At 40.5% G+C, this 14,626-nt stretch overlaps 1 protein-coding gene across 9 annotated transcripts in view; it reads left to right on the top strand.

The window, feature by feature from the left end:
- The window catches only part of TMEM132C (transmembrane protein 132C), a 219,828-nt gene that overhangs the window by 182,780 nt on the left and 22,422 nt on the right, over positions 1 to 14,626 (top strand). For 8 of the 9 annotated variants that reach the window (XM_068701121.1, XM_068701126.1, XM_068701119.1 and 5 more), the window contains one exon: positions 4,879 to 5,022. The exons of the other annotated variant lie outside the window; for it this stretch is intronic. In XM_068701121.1, the coding sequence (XP_068557222.1) occupies positions 4,879 to 5,022 (144 nt within the window). The remainder of the gene's footprint in view (positions 1 to 4,878; positions 5,023 to 14,626) is intronic. 9 annotated transcript variants of the gene reach the window in all.

The following is a 14,626-nucleotide window of genomic DNA, read 5'->3' as shown; positions in this document are numbered from 1 at the left end:
AATGCACAATACTTCCTTTAATGAAACCATTAGCAAAGGGCAGAAGATTGAGGTTTCTAATTGCTGATAATGTGCTAGCAGTCAAATTTCCTCTCTTTTCTATAGAGAGGTCTTGGAAAATTTCAAAAGGTTTTTTAAACTTCGTAATAGTGGCTTTATATCAAACCCGCTTAGAATTCAGATATACCAAGAATGACCTATTAGAAAGAGAGAAACAGAAGTGACAGATTATTACTTAGTAATTTGTACATCAGTTCTGCACTCAGGAGTGCAGAAAGCAGAAATATCACTCACATTACCTATCAGGCTTTTTCATTTTAAAGATACAGAAAATTTTCTCTTGTCCAGTGAGGAAGGATCATATTATTTGGGATCAGTGAAGTAGAATAGGCTTATTTAGGATACAAGATATATAGGTTATTATACATATATAGGTTATTGTATTATATATAAAATATATATATTGTATTATAGGTTATTATATTACCTGTATTTTAGGTAATACATTTTAGGTCAGAAGGGCAGGGTGCGGCAGTTTGCATGGCAGTTTGCAAAGGTAGGGTGAGCAGGGAGGGCGAGCAGGGAGGGCCCGCCACCCATAAGAACAAATCCTCTAATGGCTGTCTTCTACTAGCTAGGCTGCAATGGTCTACACTAGACAAAGAGCTGTCTCTAGAAAGTCTGTATCCACCCAGACTGACTGCCCGCTCAAAAATACAGCAGTTCAGGTGTCCAGATGCAGACACTGTCTGAGCCTGTTGCCACCCTCTGAGGGAGGCAGAGATACTGTGTGTGTGAGGTGCGAGCAGGTGGATGACCTGGTCTGCCTGGTGGCAGAGCTCAAGGAGGAGGTGGAGAGGTTGAGGGCCATCAGAGAGTGTGAGAGGGAGATAGACTGGTAGAGCAACTCCCTGCAGGGCCTGAAGGAGAGATACCGAGCTGAGACACCCCAAATGAGGGTGGACCCCCTGCCCTGTCACAGTTGGGCAGAGGGAGGGGACCTGGGAGTTCAGGAGGAATGGTCCCTGCTCGACCTTGCAGGCAACGCCCACCCCTACCAGCCCCACCTTCCCAGGTGCCCTTACACAATAGGTTTGAGGCCCTGGAGCTTGAGAGACTGGTGGGTGAGGTTGAGGTAGAAAGTGTACCCAGGAGGATGTTTAGGGTGAGGAAGTCAACTCCACAACTCAAGACTGCCTTCACCAAGAAAGATAGAAGGGTAATCATTCTAGGCAACTCCCTTGTCAGGGGATCAGAGGGCCCTATTTGTCGGCCTGACCCTACGCGTAGGGAAGTCTGCTGCCTCCCTGGGGCCAGGGTCGGGGACAATGCCAGAAAGCTTCCCAACCTGGTTTGCCCCTCTGATTACTATCCTCTTTTGATAGTCCAGGCTGGCAGTGATAATATTGAAGAGGGAAGCCTGAAGACTATCAAATGGGATTTTAGGGGAGTACAGGTGGTGTTTTCGTCCATCCCTACAGTGGCAGGGAGGGGTATAGAGAGGACACAGTAAGCGCGCCTGATAAACACGTGGCTCAGAGGCTGTTGCCAACACAGAAAATTTGTTTTTTTGAACCATTTTGTTTTTTTGGACCTTTACTCAACACCCGGCCTGATGGCTGCAGACGGGTCTCACGTATCTGTAAGGGGTAAACGGATCCTAGCCCAGGAGCTGGCGGGGCTCATTGAGAGGGCTTTAAACTAGGTAAGAAGGGGGACAGGGCTGAAATAAGGCTTGTTGGAGGTGTGCCAGGAGGAATAATGTCTAGGCCAGAGGAGAAGGCAATGGCCCAACTGAAGTGCATCTACACTAATACACGCAGCATGGGTAACAAAGAGGAGGAGCCGGAAGCCATTGTGCAGCAGGCAAGCTATGACTTGGTTGCCATCACGGAAACATGGTGGGACCACTCTCATGTCTGGAGTGCTGCAATGTCTGGCTATAGGCTCTTCAGAAGGGACAGGCAGCATGGGAGAATCTCCATCTTTTACTGGATGCGGGGGGAAACTTAGTTACTAGAGATGAGGAAAAGGCTGAGGTGTTTAATGCCTTCTTTGCCTCAGTCTTTAGCAGCAAGAGCAGTTATTCTCTGGATACCCAGCACCCTGAGCTGGTGGAAGGGGATGGGGAGCAGAATGTGGCCCTCATAATTCACGAGGAAATGGTTGGAGACCCGCTACAGTACTTGGATGTACACAAGTTGATGGGGCCGGATAGCATCCACCCAAGGGTACTGAGAGAGCTGGTGGAGGAGCTGGCCAAGCCCCTTTCCATCATTTATCGGCAGTCATGGCTGTCAGGGGAGGTCCCAGTTGACTGGCGGCCAGCAAACGTGACACCCATCTACAAGAAGGGCCAGAGGGTAGACCCAGGCCTGTCAGTTTGACCTCAGTACCAGGGAAGCTCATGGAGCAGATTCTCTTGAAAGTCATCACGCGGCATTTGCAGGGCAACCAGGCGATCAGGCCCAGTCAGCATGGGTTTATGGAAGGCAGGTCCTGCTTGACGAACCTGATCTCCTTCTATGATAAAGTGACACACTGGGTGGATGAGGGAAAGGCTGTGTCTGTGGTCTACCTTGACTTCAGTAAGGCCTTTGACACCGTTCCCCACAACATTCGCCTCAAGAAAGAGGCTGCTCATGGCTTGGACTGGCATATGCTTTGTTGGGTTAAAAACTGGCTGGATAGCCGAGCCCAAAGAGTTGTGGTGAATGGAGTCAAATCCAGCTGGAGGCCAGTCACTAGTGGCGTCCCCCAGGGCTTGGTACTGGGGCCAGTCCTCTTTAATATCTTTATCGATGATCTGGATGAGGGCATTGAGTGCACCCTCAGTAAGTTTGCAGATGACACCAAGTTCGGTGTGTGTGTCAATCTCCTCAAGGGTAGGAAGGCTCTGCAGGAGGATCTGGATAGGCTGGACCGATGGGCTGAGTCCAACTGTATGGACTTCAACAAGGCCAAGTGCTGGGTCCTACACCTGGGGTGCAACAACCCCAAGCAGAGCTACAGGCTGGGAGTTGAGTGGTTGGGGTCACTGATTACACAGCACTGCAGGCACAAGAAAAGCTGAGCTGGAGGAAGTTCTAGTGACTCCCAGGCAGGTTGTCACAAGTTAAATTCAGGTAATTTATTCACTCTGATGCTCATAGCAGAGAAGTTTTATCTCACTGTATAATCACATTTTGTTTTTTATCTTCTTCTTCTATCAAACCCCACAGTGGTGTGGGGTTTGTTTGTCTGTCTGTTTGTTTTGCATGTATATGATTTACTTTTTTGTGTGTTGTACTTCATAGATTGACATTAAATACAAACATGGATAAATCCCCAAGCCACAAAGTATGCTTTAAATCTGAAAATCATTTCTATTTATGGTATTGCTCTTCCTCTGGACCTGTCCCTTTAAATTAGATTTCTCTACAAGTAATTCATATCGGTTGCTAAAGACATGCTGGATCTGAGTAGAATAATTTCAAAGCAGAGCTGAGATAGCCTGAAAAGATGTCCTGTCATTTCCACAAAGTCTGTTGCTGCTCCTTCACCCTGGAGTCCTTAGTTCACACTGTTTAACACACTGAGCCACAAAAAATAAGGTGTTAAGGGACTGAGGCAAAAGATTAATTTTAAAGGACGTACAGCACTTGCAATAGCCAAATGCACAGCAAAAAAAAATATGTTGAACCTTCTTTTTGGTGAAGCTATGTGGGTTATTCAACACTTGTTTCTCTGTAAGTCTGCCTACGGAAGTGTGGGCTGAGGGGGATCTCCATCTTATAACGAGTTCCAAGGATGGCCTTAGTCTTTCCAATAATGTTATTTGTAAATCTGGCTCTAATTTACTGTGTTGTGTAGCTCTGTTTACATAAATGCCATAGGAATAATGTTCTTATTTTCCTAAAACAACCCAAATCCCTATTTTAATAGTTTTTTTGTTTTAATTTGATGGTTTTCAGTAGGAAAACCTGTGAAATAACAAGTTGCAAGATGAAAAGAAAATCTGACCTAGACTTCAAGCTCAATAAACTTGAATTGAAAACAATTTCAATAGTATCAGTGCCCCATTTTGCTGCTGTTGACATTAATAGCTGCAGTCCTCTTGACTTTGTTACTGAGAATTTTGCTGAATATTTTATTCATTTTATACAGCTTGAATTTGAAAAGTTGGAGAAAACTTTGAAGATCTTTGTGTATGGGAATCTTGAGACTACAATGATGCTGAAACAGTTCAGGAGTTAGAAGAGTTAGCTTAGTCGATGGTGCACTGAAAGGCTTTTATATGCCATGACCCAAGTTCAAACTTCAGATTTCCTTGTTATTTTCCTTTCAGTTAATAGCATCACTAACTCCTTCTGGATTCCTTACATTGCTTCACTGTCCATATCAACGGAAATTAAATCATCTTGAAACAGTTCCAGATACAAAGTTCACAGAGAGGCCCTGTCTTTGCAATGGGCTTATATTCAGAGAGTAGTATTTTTGCTTTTGATACTCTTGCACCCTATCCCAACTATTGTCAATCAAATCCAGTTCTGTAATAATCCTGAACTAATGTATTGGAAGGTAAATATTGGGAAAAGCCCCAAATATTAAAAAGTATAATCTGTCTGCGACGTGTGCCTGTGGACAGAACTGAGTTGCGGTCATTTTGTTCACTATTTAACAATGTGCAATGCAGGTGACAGTGCTTGATTAGCAGGTAAAATATAAATGGACTTTTACTACTTATTACTGAGTTGTGCCTAATAGGAGATGAGATTAGGTCATTAGCTGCTGGGAATTAGTGCATCTCTCTTGAGTATTAAGTCCACCTGAAGAGCTGGTGCTCAATCTTTGTCTTTAACTGTCTCATAACAGTGCTGTACTTTGTTTTGTGTACAGGATACAGAAATACTGAACACTGCAATTCTCACAGGAAAAACAGTGGCAGTACCTATCAAAGTGGTCTCCATTGAGGAGAACAGTGCTGTGACAGACATCTCTGAATCAGTTGAGTGTAAGTCCTCTGATGAAGATGTCATCAAAGTAAGTTCATGCCCTATGCTGGCTTCTGAAATTTCTTGTCTTTTTATATAATAATAACCTGGGAACAGACACTAAATCTAGTCCTGCAAATTAATTGTTCTTTTGTTTCAAAAGCATAATGAGGAGGATTTTTAAGAAAAGAGAGTTAGCAGCATGAGTACAGCCACCACACCGAGTTTCAATAGAATTTCAGTGTTTAATTTTTATTTGTGTCCTAGTTTTAAAATGTCTTGGTAATGCCACCTCAAGTCCTCTGAGTATGGAGTTTATTCACTGCAAAAATATTGCAGTTCATTCACTGCTGTTAGTGCTGCCTCTCCAGACGTTTCTTATTACCTTGCCAGCTGTTATTATCACCTCCACAGCTGCATCAGTAGAATGGATTGGATAAATATTCCCCAGCAACTGCAATGCAAAGTCATCCTGGTGGACTTCACATTCTGCTGAGAGCTGTTTTGAATTAAGAAGTTTTTTCTGCATAGAAGTGGCTAGAAAGCACTCACATTGCCTGATCCATCGATTTAGCACTAGCAGCTTAATGTCACACACTAACAAATACCTGTGGGGTCATACTGTCTTACGGCAACACAACTATTTCTGCTGTGAATGTGTAGTCAAAGCCCTGAAGGAAATTCACAGTTGTGCAGAGAGTCAGTACAGAGACAGTACTGTTCAGGAATTCTGTTGCAGCTTTCTACATAGGATTTTTGTAGTTTATGATCCTTGAGCAGGTGTGATTTTACCCTGGGTCCATAAGCTCTCTGGAAAAGGAATTTGTTATGTTATATTTGATATACATCACCACATGATGCATAGAAAATGACAGCACAATGATTTCTCACATAAAAATTCATCTGAAAAAAAGTCTGGGTTTTAAAGCTTTGGAGCATATTGATCAAAAAGAAATGAAATTCCCAAATCTTATGAAGAGGAGTGTGTTGTTCTTGCAGTAATTGCAGCACATCCTGGACTACCACAGTTCTCCAACAATTTGTTTGGAACGAATGTTTTCTTGAAGCACTATGTCCTTTGATTAGCACTTGGGACCCTGCTGTGCTCTTCTCTTCTTTTCTACAGAAGTAATTTATCTCCGCTAAAAGGGTTTCTTAAAACAGAGTCTGTTTGCACTATTGGAACATTTCTAAGTGGCTTCTAGAAGCCTCCCTATGTAGCCACTCTGAAGTTAAAGTGGAACAAATAACTTGAGGCTAGCACACAGTGCTTATTGAAATTGACTAGAGAAATGTTTCAGGTATAATTTCTTTCAGAAATGTTTTGAAATTGCTCAGACGAATAGGGAAAATGTCATCTGTATATTTAAAAATATAAACAGAGTCCCTAGAGGAATGCATCTGTGACATAAGAGCTAACTGCTATAAATCATACAGCTAGTTAAAAAATAGTGTTGTCAATGAAATGTGTTGAACAAAAAGTTTTTATCATCTCATCATAAAGAAAAAAAGGTGGTTTGTTTTTGTTTTGTTTATTTATTTATGGTCAGAAAATTTTCCAGTAAATTTCTTTATGTGGGCAAATGAAGCTTGGTGTTTGAGTCAGATCAAAATGTTTATATTTGTTCTGATTTTTAAGAGTATGCAGAAACCTTAAAATGGAGCACAAAAATATTTCATCCTTAATTCATTTTGAAATTTTCCATAAAGGTTTATGTTAAATTCTTTGGATGTATCATCTTGCCCTGTAAAATACTGTTTTAGATGTCTTGTTGGTAGTAAACTTTCTGTTAAAAAAACAGAAGTCTATTTATCATAAATGATACTTCTTCATACAAGATCATGGTATCTTCAACAAAAAAGGGTGCATGTGTTTGCAGCTCGTGTTCCTAAGCATCCCTCTCATAGCAGAATAAAAACACATTTAAATGTATGAAAGCCTGTAGATGAATTTAAACCACAAGCTAAAAAAAGTAATGAGATATTGATGAGAGCTATGTAATACTTAGACATATTATCATTTAAAGGTTCACAGAGATATTTTTGTTTTATTTCAGTTCTGTGGAATTTCTGATTGCTTTGGATTCAGACAAGCATACTCAGTTATGCTGGAAGTTGGGGGGACTGCTGCTTGCTAGGACTTAGCTTGTAATATTTGTCATTAACTAGATAAGTATCCATTTGTATGGGTCATGTAAACAGCCTAGAGGTAATGTTTTTGCCCTGCAATTTGAATGGCCATCAGATAAAAGCTTATATGTATTAATTTTTACAGTGCCTTCAGTTTGGCTGTAATTACATTATTCTCAGTAGCAGAGCCCAGTGGAGATGTAGAGATAAGATATATCTACAAGTAACAGCTAATAGCTTCCCCAGTGATAATCTCGGTCTCGAGGCAGTTCAGTGCATAGTTCGTATCCTGTCTTAATCTGCTGACTATAACTCCTTTTACATTTTTTTTATCGTCTCGTAGTTTCAGCTCCAAACAGCACTTTGTTCGTTCACTTCCAAATTCACTGTTGATTTCCTGACCTTTAAAAGTCTTTGAATGCTCTAGGCCTTCACACAGGGGTCCAACCTTTTAAAAGAGGACAAAAAATTTATTATGGCACTAAAAATCAAGCCGCAGCCAAATTCTGCTTTGCTAAGCTGGAATTTACTAGTAGGATCCATATATCTGGATCCATTAATAGTGATTGCTGTTGCATACGTAGCCTCTTTTTCATCTACTGGAAATTAAAGTCAATTGTGGCTGCTTTTGCCAGAGCTTTGTGTGGTTTACTCAAGAGCAAATACTGTTCCAGGTTCTAACCTGTCAGTTAGCACAGATGTGTTTTCATGCTGTGAAGGAGAGCAGAGTTTCAGGAGACTTGCAATATCTTTTGACATTCCTCCCCCCCCCCGAATGAAAATAGCCTGAGCTCAAAAATTTTCTGTGCTATTTCAGAATCTACAGTAAACATTTTGGGTTTGCATTTCATTATTCTTGGGCTAGTTTTTATCCCACCACTACATGAAGGGATATTACATATATGGCATTGTATTTTTATTGTATTGCTAGTATTTATAATCAGTAAATTGAGTGAGTGTAGTAGACATGAACCATACTCTGAAGACCTTATTTACTAGTTTATTTTCATTTCAAATAGCATTTCGCATTAACAGTTTTGATAAAGTTTTAAGATCAAAACATAGATTTACATAATATTTGTACAAACATGCAGCTGCTGTGATCATCAGAGGGAACAGAAGTGTGGATCACACCTTTAAGATATCCCTTGGTAGCTGTTAATAAACAGTGGGCTCTTATTTTCTTTGGGACTGATGAGCAGAGAAAGACATTAATAGTAGGTAAAGGCCACTGGAAGAATATTAGTAATTTGGGTTATGAGATTCAATTCGGGACAAGGTGTCACAGCTGTCCTGCTCTTATCACAGTAGGTTGAAACAAAATCCCAGATCAAAGCAGCGCTGAACTGTTGGGGGCTGAAAATTTGACTAGGGGTTTTTATAGTTGAACTTTAGTTTAGTTGTGAAAAGCTTGGAACCACTGCTGGTTTCAAAGCTTTCAAAGCAATACTGATGGGACTCACAGACAACTGTCAAGGTTGCAGATCTTTTTTAAAGGGCCAATCCAGTAATTGTTCATGCACATAAGTAACTTTGCTGTGAATACTGCAAACATCAGTGAACCTACTCATATGAAATAGTCCTTTAGGATTCATACATATTTCAGAGATTTTGCCATTTCTGGTGGAAACAAATGTATACAATGAAATTAATTCTTACTAAATAGACACAATTTATGTTGGAATATGTGCTGTTCATTTGTGATCTGTTCAGATTAAAGGCCAGTCTGAAGGCTGTAAAACACATAATGCAGAAAAGACTCAGTTTGCTAATGAGGAAGCTGACAGATGGATGTTATCCTAATAAATAAATAAATAGTTGTTCACTAATTGTAGTAACTTATTTTTATTTTTAATCGGGGCCACATCACAAGACCCTATTTAGTGAGGTAAAGTAATCAGCACTTCATTATTTAGAAGATACTTTACTATTGTTTTAATATACCCAATCACAAACAAATAGTTATGCTTCATGCTCTTTAATTCAGAGGACTGTAGACTCAGAATGGTTTGGGTGGGAACAGACCTTAAAGACCATCTAGTTGCAACCCCCTGCCACAGGCAGGTGCAGTTGTTCAGATAACTACAAAGAAATTGCACTGCTCTTTCTTGCCCTCCAGTGTTTGCAAAACTGGTGGTGTTTTAAAGGAGACATAGAAAGCACTGTCTTCACTTTGGTAGGCAGAGGAACCACTAGTTAGCAGCATCCATAGGTATTTTTATTAAAAGTTGAGTTATGCATTTTTCTGCTAGCAAATTGACTGTAGTTGCAAGCTGAGTGGCTGAACTGCAGGCATCTAATAAAGAATCAAACTCTTCAGCCTCAATGCTGCACTCATTAAAGCCATCAGGAAAGTTTACCCTGAAATTTTAATGGTATAGGGACAGTCCCTCAGGCTCTTTAATGTCTCATCATATTCCAGAGGAAAACTAAACAAACCAACCAAACACAACAAAAACAATAACAACAAACATAACATAACAAAACAAAAAAAAGGAGAGATCTATGTACAATAGATATCTGTAACTATTATGGAAGCCCTTTCATCATATTGCTTAGATACCAAATAGGTATGTACTCTGACTTGAATCAGTTGCTATATATTGGGTCAACACAATTGTCTGCTCTCTGAAGCACAGGGGCTGGATGTAAGGCCAAATTCAAAAGCAAGCTTCAACCACAGCATAAGGGAAATCATCCTGTCCTTTATTTTAGCCCTACCTAAAACTGTGTGGTTATCTCTGCACAAGCAAGGCTGATACTAGTGAGAGCAGAGAGCAGAGTGAGAGCAGAGGTTCCCACACTCTGCATATCTATCAACCTGAGTGGGGATCAGCTTCTCCCCACCGCTGATGGGCTGACTGGGGGCAACGTCCTGCTGAGGCACCAGCTCCTGCTACCTGATTTACTTAGTGTAGGGGCCCAGCTGGTCCCTGGATCCCTCCAGGCATGCCAGGCATGCAACAAAAAGAGAGCAAAACAAGGGCTCGGAGAATGGTGAGATGGGGACAGATGATGTCAGAAGTATTAATGGTGTAAGGGTGTCTGGTGTTAAGTTAAAGAAAGTGGTGCTGCCAAAATTTGTTGGTCTCTCAAAACCTCCCCAAAGATGAATGGGATTCAGGATGTGACTGTCCTTACCTGGTGCACTGCAGCGCTAAAGGGTATGGACATGTTCAAGATGGTTGAGGAATGACCTAAATGTCTCATGGCTTGCTTTCCACAGGACCAATTGAAGATCCAATCCTTTTCCTATTGAAATTAGTGTTACACTGTTAGCATTGCAGTTGTGATATCATAGTGAATCAGTGCTTCTGGTCCTAAGCAGAGTTTGGAGATAGTTGTACTTGGTTCAGTGAAAAGTTGTTATGGATAGTGCCAAAACAAACAAAGCAGGAATCTCATAAGTATCTGTCAGAGGCAAACTAAGTCTTCTCAAAACCAAGCTTCCCATGGCCTCTGAGGGTTCTTCCCTGTGCTTTCTTACTACCAGCAGCATCTGGAGGCAAGTAATGATGTGGTGGTTGTGATGAAGTGTGATGCAGACGTTGATTTCAAGGGGAAGCAGAGTTTGAGAAGATGTCAGTCCATTAGAAATCCTGGCAGGTCACTGGCTTGTTAAATTTCCTCTCATACCTTTCAACTCCTCCTGCAAACAGTAGGGTAAGCATCCAAACTTGCATTGAGTTTCTGCACCTTGGCATATACATATATTCTTTGTATGGGGCTTTATTGCAAAGCTTTCAAGACTCAGAGGGTTTAGGGCTTCACATTTTGTTTTCAATGCAGTTATAGGAGAAAACAAAAACAAGGGGCTTGCAAGAAAGAACTGGTTGTTCCTACCAGCTATTTTGATCGAGGAAGAACACTAACTTCCAATAAAAAGCTGCTACAGTGTATATAATGCAATTGATTTATTGCTCATTTTTCACTTAGATCAAATAAAACTCTATTTGGAGTCTGTTAGCTAGGTGCAACTGTTGTAAAGATGAGCACGCTGAATAACAAGTTGATGGATAAACTTTTGATTGAAACAAGTCTTATTCCTATCTCAACCCTGTGAAGCAAAAGGAGAAATGAAACAAGGTTTCCTGGAATCCAATATGGTCTAATAATAGGCCATACTTCGTGCTTGAATGTAATGCTCTCTTCTGTGGTTTCACAGAAGTCCTACAGGATGCAGCAAAAGCGTACAGTGTTCAATCTGAACAGTAGCAGCCACCAGCAGTCTTCCTCCCCTGTAACATGGAGGCAGCTGCTCATGGAGTGACGGAGTGTTGATGCCTCCTTCAAAAAAAAAAAAAAAAAAAAAAAAAAAAAAAAGGTAGTAGCTGTGAAACTGGCAGGAATGCAGGAAAGTTGCATTACCCCTTGTGGAGCATTTGTGCGTTCATACTTAGGCATGCAAGTCCTCTCTTGATTAGCTCCAGAATGGGGAGCAGAAAGCTCAGTCCATGTGATGCTGCACTGAGATCCAACACAGCTGCACTGCTTTGGGGTCCTGAGCTAGGTAGGATCTCTGATTGGGGCTGTAGGGACACACCAGCAAGCTCAGAACAAGTCTGGGATCTTTGTCACATGCTCCATCGGCCACATGTTTCAGATACCCACAAGGGGCACCACAAATTACTTTCCTGAAATGAATGTGCAGCAGCTGATGAACTGCAAATACAGTTTCTACTCAGCACAGCTTAATACAGCCTTGAAAGCTCTCAAAAGCAGAAGCTATATTTCTTTGTGAGTACAAACCTAGCACTTTTTTATCTGATGGTTCCTCTTTCCTCTTCTGATACTATGTTTTCGTGTGATCTGTGTGAAAGTGAAAAGCTTTCAGACAACAGAAAGTCACAGCATGGAAATTCCATTGTTTTGCCATTCTGAAGCCCTGCTACTTTGTAGGCTTTTCTTCTGGTAAATCCAACATGGTATTTTATATTATGAACAGAATTGCAAAGAGAAAGTCCACCTCTTTGCCCTCCCTGATAGTTTCTATAGTCCTTTGATTTACAGGGATCAATATACATCAGCAGAGCGAAAAAACTTCAGAGGTGTTATAGAAAAATGAATCTTTATTGCACACTTCTGTCAGATACAAATACGACATATAAGCCAGCAATATGTGGAGTTTTCATAGATGTTATATCATTAATGTATGACACTATTGCCCAAACAGTCAGCCTCAATGGAAATTGAAACTCAAAACAGACATAGTCTGAGATACTTAAATTCAACAATAAAAGGTGTAAATACTTTGCCATCAAATAACAGGCGAATATTTCAAAGGCAGCTAAAGGAAGGTTTAAGCCATATCCTTGCAGACTTCTTTCCCTGTCATCTCATGCCTTCATGCAGCTCACTCTCTGTGTTAGTGGTGCCAGTGTGGAAAACCTATACACCCCAAGTGAAAAATCAAAGCAGAGTGGCAGTAACAATGCCTGAAGATCCACAGAAAGTGCTTCAAAATCAACTTCAAAGTTGTGAGATCAAGACCAGGAAAGGGAATTGGAGAAATAAAATGAATCTCGTGACAGGTATAGATTTGATGGGAAGAGTGGCAGGTTTCTCCAGACCTTTTTGAACAATATAGGCGGAAGAAATAATTATTTGCCTCTCTGTTCTTTTTCTGCTAATAGTTACAATTTACACATTGTCAATTCGCATATTGTAGATATATATTCAGTTAGGAAAAAGCAAGCAATGTTATGTTCTCAAATTTGTAACTACTGTCTAAAGTGTCTAGTTGGTAGAAATTAAAAGTCTTTGCATTTACCCTGCGATCTTTCTTTGACATGCAGTATTTGGGACTGTGCTGTCTATGTAGTCTGGCATATCCCTAGTGAGTAGTAGCCAAACTCTGTTCTGCCCCATTTTCAGAAATTACTTGACTTGAGAGTGCACAAAACAAGACAGATTTTGTTTTATGTGATAATGGTAGCTGCAGAGAGTCCCTGTGGCTCAGTGCAGCTACAGTTCAGCTTCAAAAGCTGGTCATTTGGGAGCAAATAGATGCCCTCCAGTCTCAGCTGGCATTTTGTGCCCCTTTTACTCTCTCAGTTCTGTCGTAGTGAATGATATTTAGTTAGTTAAATGTACTGCTTCTGCTCTGCAAAGCTGCCAGCGAAATCTTTGTAATGAGATTAGATAATGTACAGCCTTTTCCCTAAGAAATGCTCTCTAGCTTTGGGGGATTTCTAGTTAGTTTCGCTAATCTGGCTGCTGATACTGAAAATGAAGACGCTTCTCAGCAGAGAGAGTCCAAATTGGTCCTAAACTATGGCCTGACTTTAGAGTTGTCTCCTTTTCTTCATGTTATTAGTGCAAGTTGCTGGGAACTTTGCCTGAGGGCTGATTGCAGGGATTGGAACCACATTTGGAAGGTGGCAGCTGTTCACTAGCACAATGCAACGTGAAAGCTGCAGCCATTCATTGAAAACCATGGAGTTGATTCTAGGAGTTGCAGAATGTAAGAGACTTCAGTCATTTATTAAAGTGTAATACCTGCCCTGCTGTCATCACTGCTTCCAGAAGGGGAGTGATTATTCCTCGGTTATTTCAAGAAACAAATTCGTTCTTTTTCTTTTGTTGGGTCATAGGTAAAAATACAACTCTTGGCATTATTTTTGCTTGCAGTGTGAAAAATCAAGCTTTTCATTTATTATGTCAGTCTTATCAGTGTAGTCTTCATTAATGTATTTACCTTTATGTTTTCCCTCTGAGGGGAGCTTTTGGCTTTGCTTTCCAAGTCACTGAACACAGCACCAGGTGAAGTCATTGGGAACAAGGGTGGCTCTGGCAAGTCAAGTCACATTGGCAATTAGCAACTCCAGTAATGGATGCTTCCCTTATACAGGCTGATCTACATGTTGCAAAGTTGTAAATATCGTGCCAGAAATCACAGCAGAGGTCTGAAGCTTTAACTCTTACCAGACTTAAACAGTTTAGCATGAAAAAATAAATAGTACAGACCTTGAAGAAGCTTCCATTTTCCAGTGGTAAGTTATTGATTATTCAGGGTTATGCATCCAGGCATTTAAGTATTTCTTATGAAGTTGCCATCACATAATGCTCATGTAGCCTAGGACTTTCTTAATTTATAAAACCATAGTCTCAAAACCTCTTGAATTTAATAGAGAATAATTGCCTTTTTACAGAAAATATTGTAAGAAGAATATTTTAGCACAAATTCTATAACAAGGACACATATTTTAAAAAATCCTAAAGAACCACACAAAAATCTAGTGGGCTGGTTCTCACTGTCTACTATTTTCAATACGATATTATGTAATTGCCAGTATATTCAGTGGATAAGTCATTCTGGTACTCTGTATTTATTAGAGGAATTAATGACTTTTTTTTTCCTTTTTTTTTTTTTTTTTTTCTACAAAGCTTAAGCTCCCCGTGTGCTTCAATTGCCCTTCTGGTATGTAAGAGGGATAATACTGAGCTGAAATACTAAGTGTCATCTCTTTGAAAAGTGCTGAGTATCACTATTCTTTCCTAATTATCCCATAAGTTTTCTCATT

Source organism: Anas acuta, chromosome 17, assembly GCF_963932015.1.
Source record: "Anas acuta chromosome 17, bAnaAcu1.1, whole genome shotgun sequence".
In the NCBI taxonomy this organism is placed as follows: domain Eukaryota; kingdom Metazoa; phylum Chordata; class Aves; order Anseriformes; family Anatidae; genus Anas; species Anas acuta.
The sequence above is the reverse complement of the archived record's forward strand: the minus strand, read 5'-3'. Positions and strand labels throughout refer to the sequence as shown.